Below are 24,651 nucleotides of genomic sequence, written 5' to 3' on the forward strand. Positions count from 1 at the left end.
TCTCTGAAAAATAGTGACAACATGACATTTTGACAACATGACATTTTGACAACATAGTGGGATTAATGCAAAAATAAAGTTAGTTTTAAAATTATTTTTATTTTTTTATTCCTATATAAATGACAGCAACAAACAACAACAGCAACTATATCGTTTCTGATGAAAAAGTTGATTCATTAGTTGAGGAATTAGTTGAGGAATTAGCTGAGGAATTAGCTGAGGAATTAGTTATGGCAGAAACTAAAACCCTCAACGAAAGAATTGGTGAAAACAAGATTGATTTACATAACTACCTCAAATACGATGGAGGAAGAGGAAGGAAAACTGGTATGGCTTTATTAGTAAATAAAATATCAAATTTAACGATTATAGATGTTGATATCAATAAATCGTACAATGATGAACTTAAAGAAACAGTTAGAAAAGACATTCTATCAAAACTTTCGGATAAAGATGTTATCGTTAAAACCGCTTCAGGAGGTCTTCACATTTATTGCAACACTAATTTCTTCTATGCAGTTTCGAACAGAATGATTAAATGTTATTCCTGCAATGATTATGATATCGATATCATGACTTCTATGGATGATTCAAAGCGTTCTTTAGTGGTTATGGCTGAATCAAGAGTTCGCAAGAATGCAACAGAACCAATCAATACATACTCATTCATTCGTGGAAGTTATGATTCAACATTAACCAGAACAGTAAACGATATATTAAATGATTTGAATATTAAGGTAAGAGTTGAACAGAAGAATGAAGAAATAAAGACTATCATGAATGAAAACAAAGATGTAAACATTGACGATAAACTAGCTCAGAGCATAGTTGATGGCATCTGTGATTTTGAAGTACATAATGACGGTGGAAACATGAATTTAGAAAAAGAAGTTACATTATTCACACTGTTTCAAGCTATTAATTCGTTACCTAATCATTTAATTAATGAAGCATACGATAACGTTTATAACTTTTGCAGTTTAACAGAAAATGCAAAAAGTAATTTTGAAAAAGCACGTAGTAGATATGCACATTTAATGACTTCTCCATTTGTTTTAGTGAAGATTCTAAAACTTTATCAAAAGGAATATTATGATGAATACGTTTTGCCTTTATTACGTAAGCCAAAAATAACATTTGATATAAAACTTGATGACTCGTTTTTGATAACAGATATTAGACGCAAGGCTGAAAATCATCAGTATAAAAACAGTTCTGAAGTAATTGAGGATTTATCACGTGTAATCCGTTTTGTAGATTGTGGAAATAAATATTTCATTCAAAAGGACTATAATATTCATGATAAAATGAATCAAATATCATTCGTTCTTCAATCAAACATGAAAGAGTCACTTAAAATGATTAAATTATTTAAAGAAGAAGGTAAAACAATAACAGCATGGGACGTACTATTAAATCAACTGTCTTCATTAACAGTTGAGGGTGTTTGCTTTAAATCTGATTCCCCCGATGTTTTCTCAACGTTTCAAGGTTATAAATACAACATTCTCGAAAAGCCTGATTACTCAAAAATTGAGATGTTTATGAATTTCATTAAAGAAGTCATTTGTGATAATAACGATGAAGTGTATAAATACCTTCTCGGCTGGATTGCATCAATGATTCAACATCCTGGAATCAAGAATGAAACAGCAATTATTTTGAAAGGACTTCAGGGAACAGGTAAAAACAGATTCACTGACATTATTTCTGAACTTCTTGCCGGTTATTCATGCAAAAACATTACTGAAATAAGTGAGTTAACGGGTAATTTCAATTCAGTAGTTGAGAATAAAATGTTTCTTGTACTTAATGAACTCAAGAATGTAGGTGAAGATAGACTCGCAAACTTCAACGCTTTGAAATCAATTATAACGGATAATGAGATTAGAATTAATGAAAAGAATCAACCCAGAAGAACTGCTCAGAACGTTGCAAACTTCATTTTCGTAACTAATAACGTCTACCCTGTCAAAATTGAAGTTGGAGACAGAAGATATGTAGTTTTAAGAGTTAATGGTAAATTTAAGGGTCAATTTGATTACTTCAAGAATTTGATGAATTCATGCACAAAGGAATTTTATGATAATTTACTGACGTATTTTATCAATTACGACCTTTCATCATTTAATGTACGAATCATTCCGATGACTGAAGCCAAACAAGATTTAATTGAATTATCATCAAATCCTTTAGATGTATGGATAAATACACATTATGATGAATTGTGTGCAGGTATGACGTGTAAAAATGCTTTATTCTGCAAACCATCAGACATGAAAGACAAGAATTTCCAAATGAGCATTAAAGATAAATGTGATAAGAAACAGAGAAGAATAGATGGTAAACAGACATGGTATTATGTTTTGAAAGAAGAAATGAAAGAATTATATAAACAGGTTGAACCAAACGATAATGAGGATTCATTTACTGACGATGAAATACCTGTAAATGAAGCTTTATAAAGTATGATTGGAATTTATTTTTGCATTCTCTTGTACCTGTTGTCAAAATGTCATGTTGTCAAAATGTCATGTTGTCACTATTTTTCAGAGAAGTTAAATTACCGAGTGACACATAGTGACATAGTGACACCTTCAGTTCTTCAAAAATAATGAATAAATGCCTTCCTCATTAATCCCACTATGTTGTCAAAATGTCATGTTGTCAAAATGTCATGTTGTCAAAATGTCATGTTGTCACTATTTTTCAGAGAAGTTAAATTACCGAGTGACACATAGTGACATAGTGACACCTTCAGTTCTTCAAAAATAATGAATAAATGCCTTCCTCATTAATCCCACTATGTTGTCAAAATGTCATGTTGTCAAAATGTCATGTTGTCACTATTTTTCAGAGAAGTTAAATTACCGAGTGACACATAGTGACATAGTGACACCTTCAGTTCTTCAAAAATAATGAATAAATGCCTTCCTCTCGTGTTGTTGTCAAAATGTCATGTTGTCACTATTTTTCAGAGAAGTTAAATTACCGAGTGACACATAGTGACATAGTGACACCTTCAGTTCTTCAAAAATAATGAATAAATGCCTTCCTCATTAATCCCACTATGTTGTCAAAATGTCATGTTGTCAAAATGTCATGTTGTCACTATTTTTCAGAGAAGTTAAATTACCGAGTGACACATAGTGACATAGTGACACCTTCAGTTCTTCAAAAATAAAATTAGCGTTATTTTTCTAACTAATGGAACCATTTATTTTTGTCATAAATTTACACCAAAAATATATTTTAGGTGAAGAGGTGAGATCTCACCTAATTTTTCACCCTCACCGCTTAGCGGCTCAGATTGCTTTAGCTTTCTCGTGAATTTTCATGAATTTCCTTAAGATAGAAAAATAACGCTAATTTTATTTTTTTTATTTTGTATAAAAGATATGATTTCAACAATCGGCACAACAACAATTCAAACAACTACAGCACCAAACTCGCTAGTCATGAATCCTACGTCAATGTTGGCAGAGATGAAAAGCTTTATTCCTTCTTCATATACTTTTGAAACAGAAATCCAGAAGATAAAGCAAGAACTTTTAACAAGTAATTTAGACTGTAGTGCGAAAGATGAAACAAATGAACAGTATCTTTATGAAATGCAGGACATTATTGACCATTTACCCAAATTGCCTGAAATCCAACAGCAAAAACTAACTATTCCTGAATTCGACGAAATAGAAGTGAAACCAACTGACTCAGTAGAAATAAAGAAGTTCATACGTAAAGTAAATTATGAGTTTCTAGGATATCATTGCAACCATAAAGTTATGGACAAAGATTGCGACATGGTTTATAAAAATATTTCTGACATATATAAATCGGTGGAGTTTAAGACATACGATAACTTTGTTTCATTAGTTGCAAAATGTGTTTGGGAAATAAGAGATAAAGATAGAAGAGGTAAGGTATGGCATGAACAGTTAAAACCAGCAGCTTTTGAGTTAAAGAAAACCATTGACGCCTTAGTTGTTCTAGCTGGTTTTATTTCAATGTATAACGCAAAAATGAATCCGGAATGTTCAAAATGTAAAGCAGCAATGAGGAAATATAACTATTCAGTCAAAGAGATAGAAAGAATGCGAAACGACTATGCAGACTTAAAGAAAGAAGCAGAAAAGCCAGCAGAAGATAAAATGGACATGTTAGCATTTCTTAATAAAAACTATCCAACAGCAGAAGATTTCCTTCTGTCTGACGTCAAGAAGAAATATAAAGAGACTTTCGGCATGATTAAAACATTCGATGTACTAAAAGAAGAAATTGAAGCTACGAAATTGTTTAGGATTTCAAATATACATCGTACAATTCATGTAAAACGCTTGTGAAAAAAGAGGTGAAAAAAAAGGTGAGATCTCACCTCTTCACCTAAAATATATTTTTATTGAATTCAGCAACAAAAATAATGAATTTCATTAGTTAGAAATATAACGCTAATTTTATTTTTATATCTTTTTTTATTTTGTATGTAAAGACAGTAATGACAAACATTGAGTTTGAAACAGTTAGAAAGATAGACGATGACACCAAAGTGGTTAGAATAGGTGATTTAAACGTAAGATACTCAAAGAAATACAACAAATATTCTTTGTCAGACATTATATCTCCATCTGAAAAGAAAACAAACGACTGGGTTAGAAATGCTTCAACTCAGAAAATTTTGACAAGAAATCCTGAGCTTATGATATCAGTAGCATTTCATGGAACAAGAGCATATCTTATAGACAAAAGTCTTATACCAATAGTTTTGTTATGGTTAGACCCAGTTGTTGGATATAACTTCATAACTTATGGTTCATTCGATACGGAACGTTGCAGTGAAGGCTTACTTTACATCGTTCAGAAACCGAAGGACTTCAACACAAAAAGATATAAGATAGGAAGAACATATAATATAACTCAAAGATATGACAGTACAGTCAATAGAGTCAAGGTTGTGTTCGTTAATGATATGAGAGCTGCTGAAACAGAACTGCTTGAAGTTTTTGAGAAAAGGTATGGTGCTCCCACGAAAGGTAAAGAAACGTTTGAAGTAGATGAGATAGATAAAGCTATAAAATTATTTGACGAAGTTGCTGAAAAATACATGTAAAGCGTTTATTTTTGTCTTTTGTGAAAGTCAGAAAATAAAGTTAGTTTTATTTATTTTGTATGTAAAGACAGTAATGTCAACATTAGAGAACACAACAACTACTATCGTTCATGAAGCCATTAATGAAGAATACGAGTACATACAGTATAACAAACAACTTCACCTCATTCGTTCAGTCAAAGATGACATGTACCAAATGCAAAGTATAATGAATGCTCTTCGTTCTACAAAGCAAGCATATCATTGGTTTGAAAACCAACAGACAAAAGAACTTTTAGAAGAATTTCCTCATATGATTGTTTCCCTCGGAAAACCGAGAGAAGATGAGGAATAAAAATTAAATTTGGATTGAGTTTAAAAATTCATCTTTATTAAATTCATCTCTTCCAATCAATTTATTTATTCTATTAAATTCTTTTATTTTTGCTTCACTTAGTTTAAGGATTGAACGGTAAGTTTCTAATTTTTCGATTATTTCTTTATCGTTTTCAACCTCACCATTGTGGCTTCTTTTTGTAATAGCATATTTTTGATTTAATTCTGTTTAGTTTCTTTTTATATTCATCGTCTGGACTCTTGACTGCTTCGTTGTCACTCATTTCTTACGAAATAAAAAAAATTAAATATTATTTAAATATAATGGAGTAATAAAATAAATCGGAATTTCTATTAATTTATTGTCAACCTCAACTAATGCATTGCCGTTAATATATCTAACAAATTCAGCTATTGTGTCAAATCTTCGTCTTCTTTTTGTCATTGATTTATCAGTTTTTCCATAATCGAGATGAATCAAAACTTTATCCCCTTGTTTAAAATTCATGAGCCCCGAATTAATTTGTTCACGTTTAACATCATTCAACCTTTCCATTTGCTTTCTAATATATTCCCATTCTTTTGAAATATCATTTTTCATTTCCACCGGTTTCATGTTTATAGTTCTATGCCATGTATTATTATAATAATATACTAACTGTTGTATGATGGAGTCATGATTTCCATCCCAGTATATCTGACCGTTAACCCCTAACGCATCTCTAAGAGTTCTCATTACCGCATCAACTATTTTATTATGAAACGTATATGGAGAGGATGAAAAGTAAAAATTAATTTGTGGGAAATAATGAGTCATAGTTGCCTGAAATCCTTTATCACTATCACCCCTGATATTATCTACTCTTTCATGATCTAGTAAGTATTGAATAGCTCTTCTTGTTTCCTGTTCTGTTTTCCCTTTCACTGGAATGCAATATAAATATCTGGTGTTAATGTTAATGGCAAATAAATAAGTAACGTTTCCTTTTGAATATTCTAAATGATCGATTTCGTATGAATATGGATATGGTGCAAATGAAGGGCGACCAAATTTTTCCTTTAACGGTTGAATTTTCGGGTCAATTGGTTTATTTAATATCTTGAAATCCTTTTTAAAATCTTTTTGCTTCTTTAATGTTTGAAATGGATATAATAAAGTGAATGATGAAGGATTAACTGGAGGAAGTGGTTTTGGTATTGCAGGTACTGTCGTTGGAGGTTTTGGTGTTGCAGGTACTGTCGTTGGAGGTTTTGGTGTTGCAAGTGGTTTAATTTTATCTGCTTTGATTTTGGATGATGAAGTTTTGGATTTCATTCCCCCCTTCATTAATTCTGGATGTATTCTATTCATTTGTTTTAAATATGCTGTATATAAAGGTTTGATATACTTTCCCGCTTCGAGTTTATGTTGAAGGATGAATTCCAAAAGTTGATCTTTATTTAAAAGTTGGGCTGAATGTGGTTTAACTAATGAATCATAAATTAAAGCTTGTGCATCATTTTTGGTCTGAAGGACCCGGGCGTTTTGTTTCTTTGTTTTTTGTGGCTCAGGATTATATAATTTATATAATTCATCAATATCTTCTTCTGTTAATACTTCATTTTTGAAATCTTTCAAATGTTTAAGTTGTGATTTAGTTTTTTCCTTTGTATATTCATTATTTTTAATTTTATCTTTAATTTTAGAAATTATTTCATCATGATATTTCAAAAATTCATTATCATAATATGAATAATAATAATCCATATCATCATCCGTTATATTTTCATCATATTTTTGGAGATATGCTTTTAAATCATAATAACTAAGAAAATTTTGATCACGTACTAAATCATCAATTAAATTTTCTAAATCTACGTTATCCATTTATATAAAAATAAAATAAATGTTTTAAGGGTGCCCACCTCTTTGATCAAGAATCAAAACCATCATTCAACGGTTCCTTTTGTCTCTTCTGTGGCATTTCATTAAATAAACGGCATACAACATCCATTTTCACAACATACAGCCTTAGTGTGTGCTCCTGTTAATGCAGTCTTACCGATTGTTAAGCGAGTCATTGACCCGTTTTTAAGTTGTAAATTAATATTCTGACCATCAAATATCACTTTATCATTTATTATATCCAAATAATTTTTAGGTGTTAATTGTTTATTTTGTCGTAAACTAACTCCTTTCATTTTTTGTGCAATCTTTTTAAAATCACTTCCATCAATTGAACCGTTGAATGATGTATAACACTTGGGGCATAAAGCAACCATGTTATCACCTTGTTTCTCAATTGCTAAACCCAATAACTTCTTCTCATGTGCTTTTTCTTCAGCTTTATTCTTTAATTTAGGTTTAAATTTCTCATCAAAACAAAAGAAATCAAAAGGTGCGAATTTGTAAATGTTTTTATCATAAAATTGTTTATCAGTAACAATTGCTTGAAATGCTTGAGTGTTAGGAAGATTTGGGTCGCCAGCGATTGCCCAATAAGATGAATCAGTATCACCTTCAATGAAATGAAAACGATTAACATTCATGCATTTATACATAAAATCATAAATGAAAACCAAATACCAGTATTTAGCATTATCTAAAGTGAAGAATGCCTCTTGTAAACATGTTTCACATCTATAAAATCTATCTTTGAGCATCATTTGATATGTATCTTCACCTATTTCTCTTATGTTTTTAAACTTATTTGCCATACATGCAACGCGTGCCTTCTGTGCATTCATTATTTTAGTCTTTGTGTAATTTTGTGTATTCATTGCATCGTAACCATATGATCCATTAAGTGAAATCTTGCAAAATAAACTTTTTCCTTTATTTCCTTCTAATTCAGCCTTTTGTCTTTCGTTCATAAATTTGTTCGCAAATTCATTAAAACAAGTGTTTTTAGTAAATGTTAAAATTGATTGAATGTCATCGATGATAAAATGAAATCTGTCTATTAGATACCAAAGATAATAAGAAGAAAATGGTTGATATTGGTTGTGTGTTGATGCTAACTGAGTTAATTTTCTCTGTTTCTGGTCAACTGGTAGATTGTTTGATTTCATGTAATTATACATAAAACTGCCAATTGTTTTTTCATCTGTGATAATATCTAAGTTTCTTATTATCGGTAAAAAGTTTATGTAATCATTAATGTATTTTTCATCAATGTGACCCTTTACTTCAGCCACGAATAAAGTATTTTTCTTCTTAATTATTCCCAGTGCTTTTACTTTCTTTGTTGCTGTATCACAAATGATAACACCATTCAATCTTCCCGGCATATACATTTTATGGTCAGTATATTGAATGAAATCATGAGGATTAGATGAAAATGATGAAGGATATAATGAATTAAAATCAACACCAACGAAATGAGTCATAATGTTGGTGGTGTCCTCATTTGATACAGTTTTAGTTTCTGGATTATATGAAAGTTTATTAATGTGCGTGATTCCTTTAAGATTTACTCTATGTTGAACATTTGATAAACCACCAGTAATTCCATTACGGAGAATGTGATAAGCTTCAACTGAATCTAAAGTCATTGGTAAATTATTTTTTTAATGCATAATTTCTTAAATTGATTCTTAAACGTTGAACATCTTCATCTTTATTTGATTTAACGACATTGCAATAACAACACATTAACTGACAATTTTTCTTTGGTATGTGGTTTTTCATTATCGATTCTATCCAATGTTGGTTTATTTACATATGTAAACGCTTTACCACCATTTTGCATTTAGATGAAAGGATTAAATCGTGATAGTATTGAAAATCATCCGTTGAAACATTATTTTTAGTATCTCTTTTCGCCTTTTCATCTTGTTTCTTATATGAATCAATTTTATATTTCCAATACTTTTTTGTTAATTCAAAACTTGATTCTATCTCTTCCTCAGGATATTTTTTCATTATGATTAAAGTCTTTATATGCTAAAGCGTAACGAATCATTGAAGCATTCGATGATAAAGAAAGATTATGAAGCATGTCAATTTTATAACAAATGTTTCTTCGATAATTTTATCAATTGGGTCAATCATAATTTCAACGTCTTTATTGCAATAATGAATAAAATATTCTAATCTATTCTCAAAATTTTTAGCATCATTGAGATATATTTGATAATCACTATCTGATATAGTTTCTTGAGTTAATGCTGAATAAAATGAATCTTGAGTGAATGGTTCCTCTTTATATAATTCTTCTTCGTAATTTTCCCATGTGATGAATTGATAAGGGAAAAAGGATTTAACACGTGACTTATTGTTTCCGAAATCTTGAGTGAATTGGTCTAATGTTCCACCCGCTATATAATTTCTGATGTCAATAAATCTCAATTCATATGGAACGTTTGTTTTCTTTACAATGATTTGCTTAAATTGTGAAGATGAACCCAGCATTGATTTTATTTTCCATTTTGCAGTATTTAAATCATGAAGAATTAAATTTAAATCAAACTTTCCTGAATTAAAACCTATGATATTCACTTTATTAAATTCTTCATCTAAAAGCTCTTTAAATGCTTCCTTCTGTTTTTCATTTAATGTATTCATTAATTCTTCATATTGTTCAATATTTGATTTAGCAACTAATGAACAGGTTGAAAATAAAAATTCAATCCAATCAGAGATGAACGAATCACTTGATGTTAAGCAAAAATTCCTCGTATATGTTTTATCACGGTCTACGACCTCGCCGCTTTGCGGCTTTATTTTGACAGTTGATGATACCATGAATGGTTTTAAGTAAGCATTCAAAGTTGCACACTCAGAAAGTTGTAATTCTTCTTTAGTCTCTAATGTTTCGAAGTCAAAAGTAATATAATATCTTGTTGGTTTATAATATTCCTGCAAATTATGTGCTAATAGCCATTGATATATCTTCTGTTTCGTGATATGCGGTGCATATGGTTGTTGTGTGTTTTGCAATTGAACGTCTTGAATTAATCTTCCATTATTTTCTTTACATTTCTCACAATGTTTTAAAAATCTTCTTTGGTTTTTCCTTTCTGGATCATCACGGATAGAATAAACTTCTTCTTTACAATATGGACAAACTTTATATCCTGTGAGTGCTTCAACGTCTGTAATTCTGTCAGCGTGAAGTTTTCCACATGGACTCTGTGTTAATAAAATATTTACTGTTTCAAATTCTGGATCTATCATTATTGATTCCACTAATGGAAAGTCTACCTTGTTAATGTCTACGTCTTCTGGTTGAGGGTCACAATAATAAAAATCAATATTAACGTTTAACATTCTTGCTAACCTCTCACTTTCTGATGAAATGTCAAATCCTTCATATGCATCTATTGCTTCATTTAAATAACTTCTACGAGTTTTAGGATTAACACCATCAGGAATGTTATAGAAGCGTTTAAATAACCTTCTACCTTCGGCTCTTATTTGATTATCATTCATTTTAGCTGTTCCATTTTTGTTCATTTATGTAAGAATAAAAATTAAAAAATAAAGTTTATTTTTTTAAAGTCCGAGACTCAGAGAGTCCAGGGCTAAAGTCCATAAAATGAATTAAGAACACATAAATTTTTATCATCTGCGACGTGACGAATACATTTTAATTTACTCAAGAATGCGTACCCTGATACATTAAATCTAATTCCTGTCTTATTTAATTTCACAACTTTGAAAAGGAATGTATGAATAGCTATAAAATGATGAGATGATGTTTTATGGGTTGCTTCCATTTTTTCTGAAATAAATGAATAAATATAATGTTTATAAGTTTTCATATCTTTTATGTTCTTAATAACGAATGGTATAGACCTTTCAACTTCGTCTTCCTTCGGTGCTGTTCTTTCATATGAAACATTATTGGTATCTTCAATAATGAAACCACAATCACACAAAATTTTATATGTACCAATTGTTTCTTTTGATATTTTATCTAACAAATCAAAAACTTTATCAACACCTGTACATTTATTTAAATAATAATTTGTGTAAATATCATGGTCTTCTTTCTTAATCGTATTTGTTGCATATGTTACATTTTTCAGTGCTTTTTGGAATTTTTCAGAATCAAGAGGAGGTGAAAGTAATATACATGGATAATCTCCATCGTCAATAAATTGTAACTTATGTTTATGAATAAATTTAGTACCTTCTTCTGAAAGTGTTTCGTCAATATCACCATCTAATAAATTTTGTGTTGATTCCAAAAAGTAATTTTTATATCTTTCTTCATGAGATTTCTGAACTGCTGATTCTGAAGCTGGGATATTCATTAAACCCTCTACTTCATTTTCATTATATTTTTCAACTTCTCTTAATTCCTTAATTTTTTCATCTATTTCATCTCTTATTTTTTCCAGTCTTTCAATTTCATCATATTCATCATCTTTAATTCGTTCTTCATAATATTCAGGGAAAACATCAGGTTCTTTAGGTTTTTCTTTTTTAGATGTGGGATATAAGAAATTTATAACATCATCTTTATTCATTTTTCCATCATAATCAAATTCATTTAAAAACTCCGCGAATTTTTGACAATTTCTTAAATAATATTTATCAACCTCATAACCTGCCTCCTCTAATATATCCTTTATTTTCTCGTTTGTGAATCCAAATTTTTTAACGTCGTTAGTCTTGACACTCATTTCATACAAAATAAAAGTGAATTATTTTAACATTAACGTTTAATAATTCACAGTCTTCCTTTTTAAATAAATGTTTCATTTATTCAGGATTAACAATTCTATAATATTGCTTCTCTTTAAATCTTTGAATATAAACAGGAACACCATCCTCTAAAATTCGATAATCTATTTTATCTGGTTTTACTTGTTGGGTCATTTATGTAAGAATAAATAAATTATTTTAAAATTAATGTTAAAATAAATGATACAAAATCGTTCAATATTGTATGAATTCTTACGTTTACAAAAAAAGTCACATAACCCATCTACTATACTACTTTAATATAATTTTTTCAAAAAAATTATTTTATTTAAAATAAACAAATTTTATCAAATTACTAGTATTTTTAAATTATCTTTTGAAAAATTGAAAAATTTACAAATTAAAAAATGGAAGACATCTTGGTTCGTCTCGAAAACCCAGAAGATCTTAAAACTTTTCAACTCCCAACCGTTCCCGCCGATCAGGTTCTCAACGTAATTGAAGAAAAATATCAAGAATACATTAATAATCCAAATGTAACTCTCGAAGATACGGCAAAAACACTTTCAATAGGAAAAGAACGTTTGAAAAAATTTTCGTACTACTCGGCTATCCAATAAAAGAAAGAGGAAGACCAAAGAAAAAAATTTTTGAGGAAGATGTATACAAAATTTTGGAAATTAAAGCACAATATGACATTGGATACAAAAGGATCAAAGAATCATATTTCGAAAAAGTCGAAAGATTTACATTCAACGATGCTTTCAAAATTTTCAATCAACAACATTTGTTTACATTTCACAGGCATCAGAAAATCGACGAACATCCACATGAATACGTTGCTCAATATGTTAATCAATTGTGGCATACTGATTTGAAATTTCTGAAGGACGATAACGGTAACCTTCAATATTTAATTTCATTTCTTGATGACAGAAGCAGATACATTATTTGCTGGGATGTTTTCGATACAAAAGAAATGAAAAATACTGCCAGAGTATTTCGTCACGCAATTGATTTAGTCAAATTAGTTCCACATGGAATTCTCACAGATAATGGAACAGAATTCATTGGAAAAGATTTTGAAGCGGTTTGCCAAGAATTCAATATAAAATATTTCAAAACTCATCCGTACTCTCCAGAGGAAAATGGAAAAATTGAAAGGAGTTGGGAGACTCTTTTCAAGACAAACCCCAGAGTGAACGTCTTTGAGTTCATACTCAAATCATACAAAGTTTTGTCGAATAGTTTGATATAAAGACAAAAAATTTACAATTTTTAATTAAATCCGAACAATCTTACATATGCAGCTGAAGCACACTCACAAATTACTCTCAATATCCACTCAAATCATACAAAGTTTTATATTTTCATTTTATTGTTTCTTAATAAAGAATTTACTTTAATATTCTTAATTGTTTTCTTTTTTATATTTAATTTTTGATATCTATTTTAAAAAACTTATACAAATTCGAGTCAGCTAATAATTTAATTGAAAAAATAAAAAGAAAACATATAATTTTTAATCCGTCTAATTGAATAAGCAATATTATAAATATTATGTTAAACGGTTAATTTTTTCTCAAAAAAAATTATTTCGAATTTCCGAAATTTTTGACATTTTGGCTGAGAACTATGGTCTGCGAGGTACATAGATAGAATCAGTACCTCGCAGACTATAGTTCTCTATATGGCGCCGAAAATTTTTGGTGAAATATCGTCGCATTTCACCAAAAATTTTTCGGCGCCATAGGAAGAATTGGAGGGTGTGAGATACTATTACATGCTATAGTACTCACACCCTCCAATTCTTAGCTAAAATGGCTAAAAATTGGGTGCAATGTAAAAAATTGCACCCAATTTTTAGCCATTTTGGCTGAGAACTATGGTCTGCGAGGTACATAGATAAAATCAGTACCTCGCAGACTATAGTTCTCTATATGGCGCCGAAAATTTTTGGTGAAATATCGTCGCATTTCACCAAAAATTTTTCGGCGCCATAGGAAGAATTGGAGGGTGTGAGATACTATTACATGCTATAGTACTCACACCCTCCAACTCCCAATCAAAATCGCATAAAATTTGCTACTTATCTTCAGATTACCTCCCATTATAAAATATATCATTGCTATCTCATCGTACTATATTTCCACCCTATTGTATTTAAAAATATAAATTTTTTTGATAATATATTTTTATATCTTGAATTTTCAAACAATATATTCACAGATAATATAATGGGAAATCTATCTCAACCTAGCCTTAAAGTACCAAACTCCTGCTTGCATTCTCACTCACAAATATTAAACATCCATCTCCAAAAAACTAAATTCTTCACAATTTTTTTAAAATTGAGAACATAAAAAACGTATGCATTCAATAATTTAAGATACTAACAAATATTAAAAACTTCAAAATATCAGATAATAACGTTTTTCAATTAAAAAAAATATCATTTTGCTTTTCAATTCGAACATAAATCTTAAATATTTTTAATTAATATCTGATTTACAGCATTATTATCCATTTATAAATCTGATAAATAAATGACAAAACCATCAGAAATACTGTCACTTTTTGTCAAAAGTGAAGTCACGCTATTTTTCATGACAACACTCAATCTTCCCATTTTGGTAGGGAGAATGAGAGTCTGTATGCCGCCATTGGACGCCCCAAAGATCAAGTAGATCTTGAAAGGCGCCCCTATTTTCTGAACCGTTGTCGGTCCAGAAACAATAAGGGGCGCCAAATTCAATGAAGGCGGAAGCCGCAACGTTCGCTGTCGTCGCTGCCAGCATATCTGGTATTTGTATACACGCTAGGACTTTGCGGCTAAAATCGTCGATTATGCCATAAATATACTGGCCACGAACACCCCTAAAATAATGAACATCTGCGTGCCAGATAAGATTGGGTGAAAGCGCCCAATATCTTACTGCTGTTTCTGGCCCGGCATGCTCTAATCGCGTCTTGGTGAAATGATTTTCTTTGAAGTATCTGCGTACTTCTCTATAAGATACATCAATTTGTTGTAATTTCAAACGTTTCCATTGTTTTGTTTGACCACAGGGAAAGGCCCAGTGGTCATGTATCACAGCAAGAGCTTTGATTTGGTCGTAGGGATTGACCCTACGACCTTTCTTGCCTTTAGGCAATGGGATATTCTGTAAGCTAAATTGATTTTGTAAAAAAGATTTTGAAACATCTAAATATTTGAAATCATTTGATTGAAGGGTTGGGGCGATGGGAACATGGGTGCAAGCTTCTTCCCATGTCATTTTACCTTCTTCAATCTGATTGGAAATACCAATTAGGTAAATTCGATCGACATACCCTTTGTAAGGATTCATTCTAATGAAGTACGTTAACAATCAAAATATTCTATAAGTGTCTAGTATGGAATTCAAAAGAATAAAGAAAATAGTAACGTAAATAAACGTATTATGAAATAATTTATAATTAAAATGAAAAAAAGAAAAAATAATAAGTAAAGTGACTGGAAATGAAAATTAAAATCAGTGTACAGTTTTATTTTTTTCTCGCTGTGAAACGTATTCGGTCATTTTTTTAAAAATTAATTTTTTGTTAGAGATAAGAGCTAAAACTCGGTAAACAACTTCTTTATGTCTAGAAAATTCTATCTTGCCTTTTATTTTTTTCTCGCTGTGAAACGTATTCGGTCATTTTTTTAAAAATTAATTTTTTGTTAGAGATAAGAGCTAAAACTCGGTAAACAACTTCTTTATGTCTAGAAAATTCTATCTTGCCTTTTATTTTTTTCTCGCTGTGAAACGTATTCGGTCTTTTTTTTAAAAATTAATTTTTTGTTAGAGATAAGAGCTAAAACTTTGCAGACAACTCCCCCATGTCTAGCAAATTTAACATTCGTCTCCCATTTTTATATATTTGGTTTAGAATGTTCGAAAATGCGTAATATGGTTATTAATATTAATTGAAAAGAACCTTGAATTAATTCAATCTGATCTCACAAAATATTTTAAATTACAAACTTTGTAGTTTGAATAGATAATTAGTATTAAACTCAAATAACTAGTTTATTTTTGAATAAAAATTATTTGAATTTATTCAATTTTGTGAATTTTCCTTCAAAAATCAAGTTTAAATATCTTATTTGCCATATAATTATAAATACAATGAAACATATTCGAAATTGAAAAGAATGACTTTTTCTGTTCTTTCAATCATTCAATTTGAATTTTGCAATATTGGATTTCTCATTAAATAGCTATTAAAAACAACAAGCAATTTAACTTACATTCAAATTTATTTGTGTTATATTCAATCTTCTCAAAACTTATAATTTTCTTATATTAAATCATTACGATTAACCACTAAATTAAGATCCGAATATCTATTTTTATATCAAATTTATTATTTTTGATTTGTTCATCTTGCGTTTTTAACAAAATTGATTACCGTTCCTGAACTAACATCAGTATAAAACCATGTTTTGCGATTAGAAATGCCAAGTTACTGAGTACATATTACAGGATCGAAGTTCCAAACATCATATACCTCTGATTCATCACTTATCATAGACAAATATAATGAAAAAACATCAGAGACCATAATACTGTTTGAAATTAGCATAATATTTATCAAATTCAACATTTGATTCTAATATCCAAAAAATAAAGTTTGATTTTCTCCTATAACCCTCCACACCTTTATATTTGCATGCTTACGTTATAGTCATATTCGCTCTTTATTGAATACTTTACATTATAGCATAAATAGTCGGATTTTAATTACTTCTAAAGATTCCTGACATCCTCTTGTGCTTATCCGAAATCAGACAGATAAGCCTATTTTTCTACTTAGAATTCTTTATTTTTCTAGATAATTTTATTCGTCGAATATATTTACAAAATTATTCTCCAGAAGTAGCATTAAGGTCTCTCTTAGTGGCAAGATTGTTCATTTTAATACTTATAATTAAATGATATCTAGTAAAAACAACTCTTTGATTTTATATCCTTTATATTAGTGAACATTGCTTATGATATGTCGTCCCTCTTCGATCAAAAACAAATACTAATCAATTTGATAAATAAAATTTGAAGATCACTACAATTTTATACATCTATATCTAAATTTTAATAGGCAATATAGATGTAAAACTACATGAATAAATTCATTTGTTGATAGAACGTTAACAGGATAAATAAACTTCTATAAATTACATAAAAAAACACATAATTTTTTTTTACTAACAAATATAACAAATATAATTTAATGTCTCCTTGCTCTAGGAGCTGTTGGAACTCTTGTTTCTTCAGGAGGTTTCACTTTTCTTGTGAAAAACTTTGTGTAAATTGAATCTTTTTGAGTCATCAAACTAATTCTTCTTTCTAAATCAGCCAATGTTTGCGAAAGTTCATTAACTTCCAATTGCAAATCATTGACAGCCTTCTTTCTCTTGGAAAGGTTCACCAACATCTTCACTCTCTGTTTCTCTATCTCGTTTTCAATCATGTACTGAGATCTTCCATTTTCATCGACACTTGTCGCTTTTCTGAGAATTTCTATTCTTTTGTTTGCGGCCAAAATAGATAATTCCAGTCTTCTTCCTTCTCTGTTTCGAATCAATCGAGTATAACCTACTTCCGGCATTGTTCTTAACTGTAGATTTGCTCTCGTCAAAGCGCGGATTCTTCTATTGTAAAATGCCAGTTCATGGAGTTTTCTTTGCCTTTCTATTAAGTTTGAAATGGCTTCTGCTCTGTCTCTCGTCCATGGGAAGTGAGAATGGCCTTTTTTTGATAGAGCAATGTATCTACGTTTGATAATAAGCCAAAGACTCTTCAAATCTGAGAATTTTTCGTTGATCTTTTTCATTTGATAGGGTTTTGTCGAAGGAAATCCGAAAATATCGCGTGGAACATCATCAGGAATTGATGATTGACCTAATATTTCATCTTCGATGGCTTTATTCAGTTCTTTTTCCTCAATATTTTCTGTTGTATCTTCAATTTCAATGTCATCATGAGTTTTTCGTTGCTTAAGAGGGATTTTAGACTTTCTGTTCTTACGCGATGACTTCTTTTCCACTTTTTCTTCAGAATCAGGTTGATTTGTTTCAAATTGAGCGAATGGATCTTCGTTTTCGTCGGATTTTTCTTCAGTATTGTCTTCTTCTTCATCGTACTCCATTATTTCCTCAATATCGCTTGAATCGATCATTTTATGCAAAATATCATCTTCAATTTCTTCTACCGGGATCTCTTCTCTCTCGAATATCTGATTTGCTTGGTCAGCTAAGTCGCGAAGTGAAAGACGAACAGTCGAATCTCTTCCAATTTGCTGGATTTTGTAATCAAGTTCGTGAATTAAATCAGATAAGAGACTTGATTCACTTTCAATAGTTTTATCATATTTGTCTGTTTCATTTGACTCAGAATTCTCAAGTTTGGTATTTTTTTCTTCAACTTCATTTTCAGAGTCATAACCAACGGGATTTGTCTCATCATCAACATCATTGTAATCATCGCTGTCAAAAATGTCTTCTGAAGGACTAATTTCTTCAATTTTGCTTGTATATGACTGATTTCTGTTTGCGAACCTCGGATTCATCGATTTCTCTTCTGATGGAGCTTGTGGTGGCTGAATTAAGATTTTTTGGTCATATAATAATTTTAATAAATTTTCTTTGTTCAATTCGTCTGAAAAGTCAATGATCATATTATTCCTGTGATTGTAAAACAATGTATTTGATTTCGGTTCGTATTCCGGGAAGACAAATTTCATTACTTCATTTGAAGGACAAATAAAGTAATGTACGCTGTCAGGAAGCACAGAAAGGACTTCTTTGTCATCATCATTCAGTTTATAACTAAATAGGAAAAAGTCAAAGTTCAATATCAAATTGATATGAGAAGGACGAACAACAAAAGAGCCGTTGTAAACATGTCTTAGACTCATTGACATGTATGATTGAACATCATGATATTCGCTGAATAATTGGCTGTCTGTGAAGCTCCAAAAACTCAATTCTGTTAATGCGGAATCAAAAGGAACAATTTGAGAAGTTTTTGAGTTATAGAACACTATCTTATTTTCAGGGAAATCATTAAACGAGGAATCCAATGTTTTCAAAAGAGATTTATCTTGAATAAGATAAAATCCGACTTTAAAAGGCAAATCTTGGAAGATTTGAAGGATTCTTTCGCTTGGATTGCAATTAAACAGGAAGAATGAACAGTTACTTTGTTGTAACTCCTTAATTTCTTTTTCATTTGATAAAATTTTTCCGAAATTCAAAGAACAAATCATTCTTTCATCATTTATCTCGTTTAACTTTGTCTCTGGCTCTTGTTGGTACACAGAACTTAAGAATTCATGTATTTCTGAGCCAATAAACAAAGAATTAAACGGAAACCACCTCTGATTCTTTGAACAATAGTACAATGACTTTATATCTCCATTGTTTTGGTAATTTTCCCTCAAAATTTCGTCATCGACCAAAAAATATCCGATCATTGGCGGAATTCGAGTTAAATTACAGGAATCATTGACTAAATAGAAGCTATAACCTTTCTCTTTAAGTAATTTAACATCTTCTGATGTAATTCTCGTTCCAAACTCAAGATTTTCGAATTTTTTCTCTTTTGATTTTAAGAATTTCTCAAAACTCTCTAAATTAATTAAATCATGATAAGGAACAACATAATTCATATATCTAGGAATGTAAACTATAGAATTATCATCTAAATTTTGATTTTCAACTAAAATTAAATTTTCATTTTGAGATTTAAGTTCCAAAGCTTTGTTTTGAGGACCAACAATGAAACAATCACCATTTATATCAAGAACTTTGTTGAAAACATCCTTTGGAAATAGATTTTGATGTAATTTTGACAAATTAAACAATTTGAGATAATTTGAGAGGTTTTCAGATGTCAAATTGAAGTCAATATTATCAACAAAGTTGTTTGATACAAAACAAACATGATTTTCATCGTCATTTGGAATATTATATTTTTCCAAAAGTTTTGGAGCGGTAACAACGAAATATCCAACATTAGAAGGAAGATACTTAAACATAGCAATCTCTTTTTGCCTCGGAATATGATTTAAAACAAAATAATTATTTGATATCGAATTTAATTTTTTTTCTGTTCGAATTAACGAGCCAAACTTTATATAATTGAATTCTCTATCATCTGAATTAAATATTGGCTCGATTTCGTGATTTTGAATAAATTCAGATAATTTTTCTTTTGAAAACGTTTTTTCCATGTCAAAACACTTCCCATCTACACTTCTATACATTACCATTCCTGTCTTCGTCCGATATCCATCAGAAAAGTAATCAAAAAGATTTTGATTTGAAATCTCGAAAAAACAACAATTTTCTGGCAAATCTTCAAAAATTTCTTTGTTTTCATAGTTTTCAGAAATAAAAATAACGTTTTTGTTTGATTTCAAAACTTTTTGGATATCTTCAGGAAATTCAAGCAAAGAACCATAAACAAGATCATCTATCTTCTTATTCTCTTTGTATTGGATATCGTTAACATCATTATATGTCTCAATTTCGTCTTCTTTTGTAAATTTGAAAATATTTTTTCCAGTTTTTTGACAATTAAACAATTTCAGAATGTATTCATCAATACAGATGAAGAAAGGAATATCCCTGATAGCGTTGATCTCATTTTTGTTCGGAATATGATCAAATAATAAAAATTCGGTTTTTGAAGCTTTAATTGACGCTAAATCAGCTTTTATCTTGATAATTGTGCCATATTTAATATTATTTATCGTTCTTGTCTCAAAATTATTATTATAATTATTTTCTTCCAAAAAATTTTCGACATCGAACGCGGAATCAATGTTTTCGGCTTTTATCAAACTAGAATCATCTTTCCTGTAAAAATATAAATTATTTGAAAAATCTATCTCTGGAAAAAGAGTTTCAACGACTTCTCTATTCGATACAACAAAGAATGGAAGATTTTGTGGCAGATTTTTGAAGTTTTTGAAATTTTTGAAGTCAAATTTCGGATTATAAATCAAAAAGAATGAAGTTTTCCTTGAAATATCAAATAATTGGTTGTTATCTGTTATAAGTGATCCATATTTGATGTTGTTGAATGTTCTTTTCTCATTTTGTAAATAATCAAAATTATTTGTCAAAAATTTAAGTTTTTCTTCAGTTATTTGGGTCAAATCATTATCTAATGGATACACACGCTTCATTGGTGAGTTGTAGTAAACGCAATTATGTGTTCCTGGAAGTAAATATGAAATTAAGTCATTTGACGTTGCCAAATACAAACCAACTGCTTTTGGAAGTTTCTGTAGTGTATTGAGTTCTTCATTTGTTGGATTTCTGTTAACTAAAATGAAATCTTGACCTAATGATTTGACAAAATCAACTTCTGATGTATCATTGACGTCGAGAACTACACCACCATTGTCAAAACTAGATTGGCTTGAGAATGCAGATAATGAACGTGCAGAAGAAGGTCTTAATGGTGTATTTACACTTTCTGTTGCGTATTTCGTTGAATCTGTTTGAACTTCTGCATCTGAGTAAACAGGTTTGATCGTAGATGTTTGTTTATCCGATGAAAGAACTTCTGTTCCAATAGAAACGTTTAATTCGTAATTTAATTCATAATTTAATTTTGATATTTCTGATGGAGTTCTTGACGATGTTACTTCGTATTTTCGATAACCTTGTGATGGAATGTTCAGTGTTGAAACTTCGTTTTGAATTGTGTTTGAAATGTGTTTTTTTGGTGGTTGTGATGAGCAACTACTGTTAGAAATGAGCTTTTTAGGCAATCTCCCGAGAACTACATCTTCTTCATCTGAAGAGTTTTTCTTTTTCTGCTTTCTTCTTTCGCCGTTTGGATCTTCTTTGAGGAGTTTCTCGAACTCTGAATCAAATAATTTCATTTGAGGTGGATCTGGCCGTTTCCTCCTTCGAAATCGTTCAAGAAGACGAAAATTTGCCGACATTTCAATTTTCTTTGTCACTTTTATATAAAAACAACAATTCAAATTACAAAAAAATCATTAAATTTAGATGGCGTGACCCTATTTTCAATGCATTTATACTCTCCATAAAATTGTCAGACAACATATATTTAGTATTTACTCCACATTTCTTTTTACTCTGGATTCTCCTTTTGTCAAACTCAGAATTTTAAGAACTTTCAGACTCCTATCAGAGCAAAACTACGAGGAGTTTGCACCATAAAAGTCATTAACATAACAACATTTTTGACTTCAATGATGCAAAGTCTGTTTGTGTCGATATGAAACTCGAACGATCTATCTATATGTTTACTTTTTTATGTTAATTAAACACAAAAGAGAAAAGTTAAATGAAAAAGGTAAATAAATAATAAAATGTTGCTTTTTACTTTCAAACAAAATTAAATCAAATGAAAATGGAAATTCTGCTTCACATTTTCCTAACGAAAGTAATGAAAGTGTTAGATTAAATGGATCTGTTTTCATTTGATTTGTATAAATAAAACCATTACTTTCGGCATAACCATCATCATAATAACAATAGTCCATAGTTAAATTATCTCCAGTGCAATTAATAATGTACATTACACTATCATAATCTGCATAAAAAACAAAAGTAACATTGTTTTCAAAGAAAATACATTCTGAAATAGTAACATTGGAATAACCTGGTCCTATACACGAATAAATGAGATATGAATCACATGAATTGTTTCTGAAAATTGATCTTTTGATAAATGAATCAGGTGTACATTCATTACGCATGCAAGCTTCTTCTTGATTATCATTAGAAATGAAACAAGAGAAGCTAATAATAACATCAGATTCTAGAAAATAATTACAAGAAAATTGTTTACATTTTGTTTGAGTGATGTTAGTAGAAATAAGACTTATTCTTCCATGTTCATGGGAAATACTATCAGATCCAGTATTGTTGTGACCACATTGATAGAGAGAACTTAAATTTACTGTATTTGATGAATGAACTGAATGTGAATGCATTCCAATTCCTATAGTATAGCATGCAATAGAACAAAATCGATCTTGGACAATGGAATCACCATAAAAAAAGTAGATGACTCCACCATTTCCTTCATTTCGTGAAATATTAGTGAACGTACAAATAGAATGTAGTAATTTAATGCCATATTTCTCGCAATTAATGACATTATCAGAAAAATCTTTGAAATTTGAAGATAGTAAGAAAAAATTCAATGAAAAGGGGAAATCATTATCAACATTTGGTTTTGAATTATTTTCGATGCGTGTATATTTTTCTGCAGGTGGTCCATAGTATTCTTCCCATATATCTTTTGGAACACTAGCCTTATTGAAAGCTAGATTTTATAAAGATTTCGGATGAAGATAAAAAAGGAATTATCTATACTACGATTATTTTTGATTCAAATGCTGTTCGGCATTAGAAGCAAAAATAATCATAATCAAGATAATTCCAATTTTATATACTTTTTGGGCGCTAAAGCGCCCGTAAAAAAGTATACAAAATTGTTAACTTCACTTTGTCAATTTTTTCAAATTCAGAGTGTATTCCACATTTATTTTTAGTCCTTATGGGTTCGCTGCAACGATACAGAGTATTCAATTTTTAAATAGTTTACAACATTTAATCATCATCATCTTTTTAAAAAATCCACTTTTTGAACGCTTCTGTTCTATATTTTTAAATTCTGATTTAATAATTACTTTTATCATAGCATATTCTAATATACTGCAAAGTATGAAAGTAAGATATGTAAAATTGACAGAGTTTAGTTTTTTCACCATTTTTTTCGATTTTTTTTATTTTCAAAAACGATTTTTGAAAAATGATTTTAAGCGACCAAAATTATAAAATATACGTAAACAAAATATTGACAATTGTTATGGATGACATTAGAAAGGAAAATATTGGGGTTGACTTCAAGATAATTAATAATTGTCGAAAGGTTGATTTATTATAAAATAAGATTGTCATTAATTAATAAATCTTTTTTCATTTATATGTTTTCAGAAACTCATATTTTGAATATATAAGTTGATTATTTCAATAAAACATTCATGAAGTCTATGATGAAATGTTTTGTTCTAAGGTTAAATCTTAATATTATGGCTTTGGTAAGCTGCTTGAACCATATTATCAGCTAATAAGAAGGAATTTCATATTGTAATTTGAAAGATAAGCATTTGGGAAACGATTTCGGCTCTCCGAAATAATTTCAAAGGTATAGAGAAATAAATAGTTATAATTCAAATAAACAAATAAAAAAAAGTTAATAATCTTATTTTGATATACAATGATCCTGTTATTATATATATATTTTCTTACGAGATCTCATAGGGGTTGCAGCTGAATTAAAATTGGTTTTCATAAAAAACATTTCAAAATGATAAAAATTATCTTTAATAAACAACGTTGTATGGATTGCAAGGGAATTATTATATTTAGGTTGATTATACATCTTATACAACACATAAATTAATATGGTTTCTGTTTAAAAAGTCAAGATATAACTTACATTTCTCAAATAGTGTTTAGATTCAGTGCATTTTGCATCACCATCATATTTATCTACATTAATAAAGCCATTTAAAC

The 24,651-nt window shown here is 29.7% G+C and overlaps 6 protein-coding genes and 1 pseudogene across 7 annotated transcripts, besides 4 other annotated features; 4 read left to right on the forward strand and 3 right to left on the reverse strand.

Moving 5' to 3' along the window:
* Positions 1–12,081: part of a mobile genetic element that runs on past the window's edge.
* Positions 531–1,683, forward strand: TVAGG3_0649700 (phage plasmid primase P4 family; the record flags this gene model as incomplete). The annotated part of the gene is made up of 1 exon (XM_051241590.1): positions 531–1,683. A coding segment is annotated over one exon (1,153 nt), but the record flags the coding sequence as incomplete, so codon positions are not given.
* On the forward strand, positions 1,797–2,465 carry TVAGG3_0649710 (uncharacterized protein; the record flags this gene model as incomplete). The annotated part of the gene is made up of 1 exon (XM_051241591.1): positions 1,797–2,465. The coding sequence occupies one exon, from the start codon at positions 1,797–1,799 to the stop codon at positions 2,463–2,465; it is 669 nt and encodes a 222-aa protein (XP_051088178.1).
* Positions 3,399–4,204, forward strand: TVAGG3_0649720 (organellar and viral DNA polymerase type B; the record flags this gene model as incomplete). The annotated part of the gene is made up of 1 exon (XM_051241592.1): positions 3,399–4,204. A coding segment is annotated over one exon (806 nt), but the record flags the coding sequence as incomplete, so codon positions are not given.
* On the forward strand, positions 4,694–5,104 carry TVAGG3_0649730 (organellar and viral DNA polymerase type B; the record flags this gene model as incomplete). Its single annotated transcript, XM_051241593.1, has 1 exon — positions 4,694–5,104. The coding sequence occupies one exon, from the start codon at positions 4,694–4,696 to the stop codon at positions 5,102–5,104; it is 411 nt and encodes a 136-aa protein (XP_051088180.1).
* TVAGG3_0649740 (DNA/RNA polymerases family) lies at positions 7,388–8,272 on the reverse strand (the record flags this gene model as incomplete). The annotated part of the gene is made up of 1 exon (XM_051241594.1): positions 7,388–8,272. The coding sequence occupies one exon, from the start codon at positions 8,270–8,272 to the stop codon at positions 7,388–7,390; it is 885 nt and encodes a 294-aa protein (XP_051088181.1).
* TVAGG3_0649750 lies at positions 8,639–10,856 on the reverse strand (annotated as a pseudogene). Its single transcript has one exon. A coding segment is annotated over exon 1 (2,218 nt).
* A 271-nt stretch (positions 12,082–12,352) lies between the features above and the next one.
* Positions 12,353–12,404: a mobile genetic element.
* Positions 12,405–12,461: 57 nt separating this feature from the next.
* Positions 12,462–13,277: a mobile genetic element.
* Positions 13,278–15,643: 2,366 nt separating this feature from the next.
* Positions 15,644–16,379: a mobile genetic element.
* Positions 16,380–17,272: 893 nt separating this feature from the next.
* On the reverse strand, positions 17,273–22,035 carry TVAGG3_0649800 (uncharacterized protein; the record flags this gene model as incomplete). The annotated part of the gene is made up of 1 exon (XM_001315797.2): positions 17,307–21,977. The coding sequence occupies one exon, from the start codon at positions 21,975–21,977 to the stop codon at positions 17,307–17,309; it is 4,671 nt and encodes a 1,556-aa protein (XP_001315832.2).
* Between the last annotated feature and the right edge of the window lie 2,616 nt (positions 22,036–24,651).

This window comes from Trichomonas vaginalis, chromosome III, assembly GCF_026262505.1.
Source record: "Trichomonas vaginalis G3 chromosome III, whole genome shotgun sequence".
NCBI classification, from domain to species: domain Eukaryota; phylum Parabasalia; order Trichomonadida; family Trichomonadidae; genus Trichomonas; species Trichomonas vaginalis.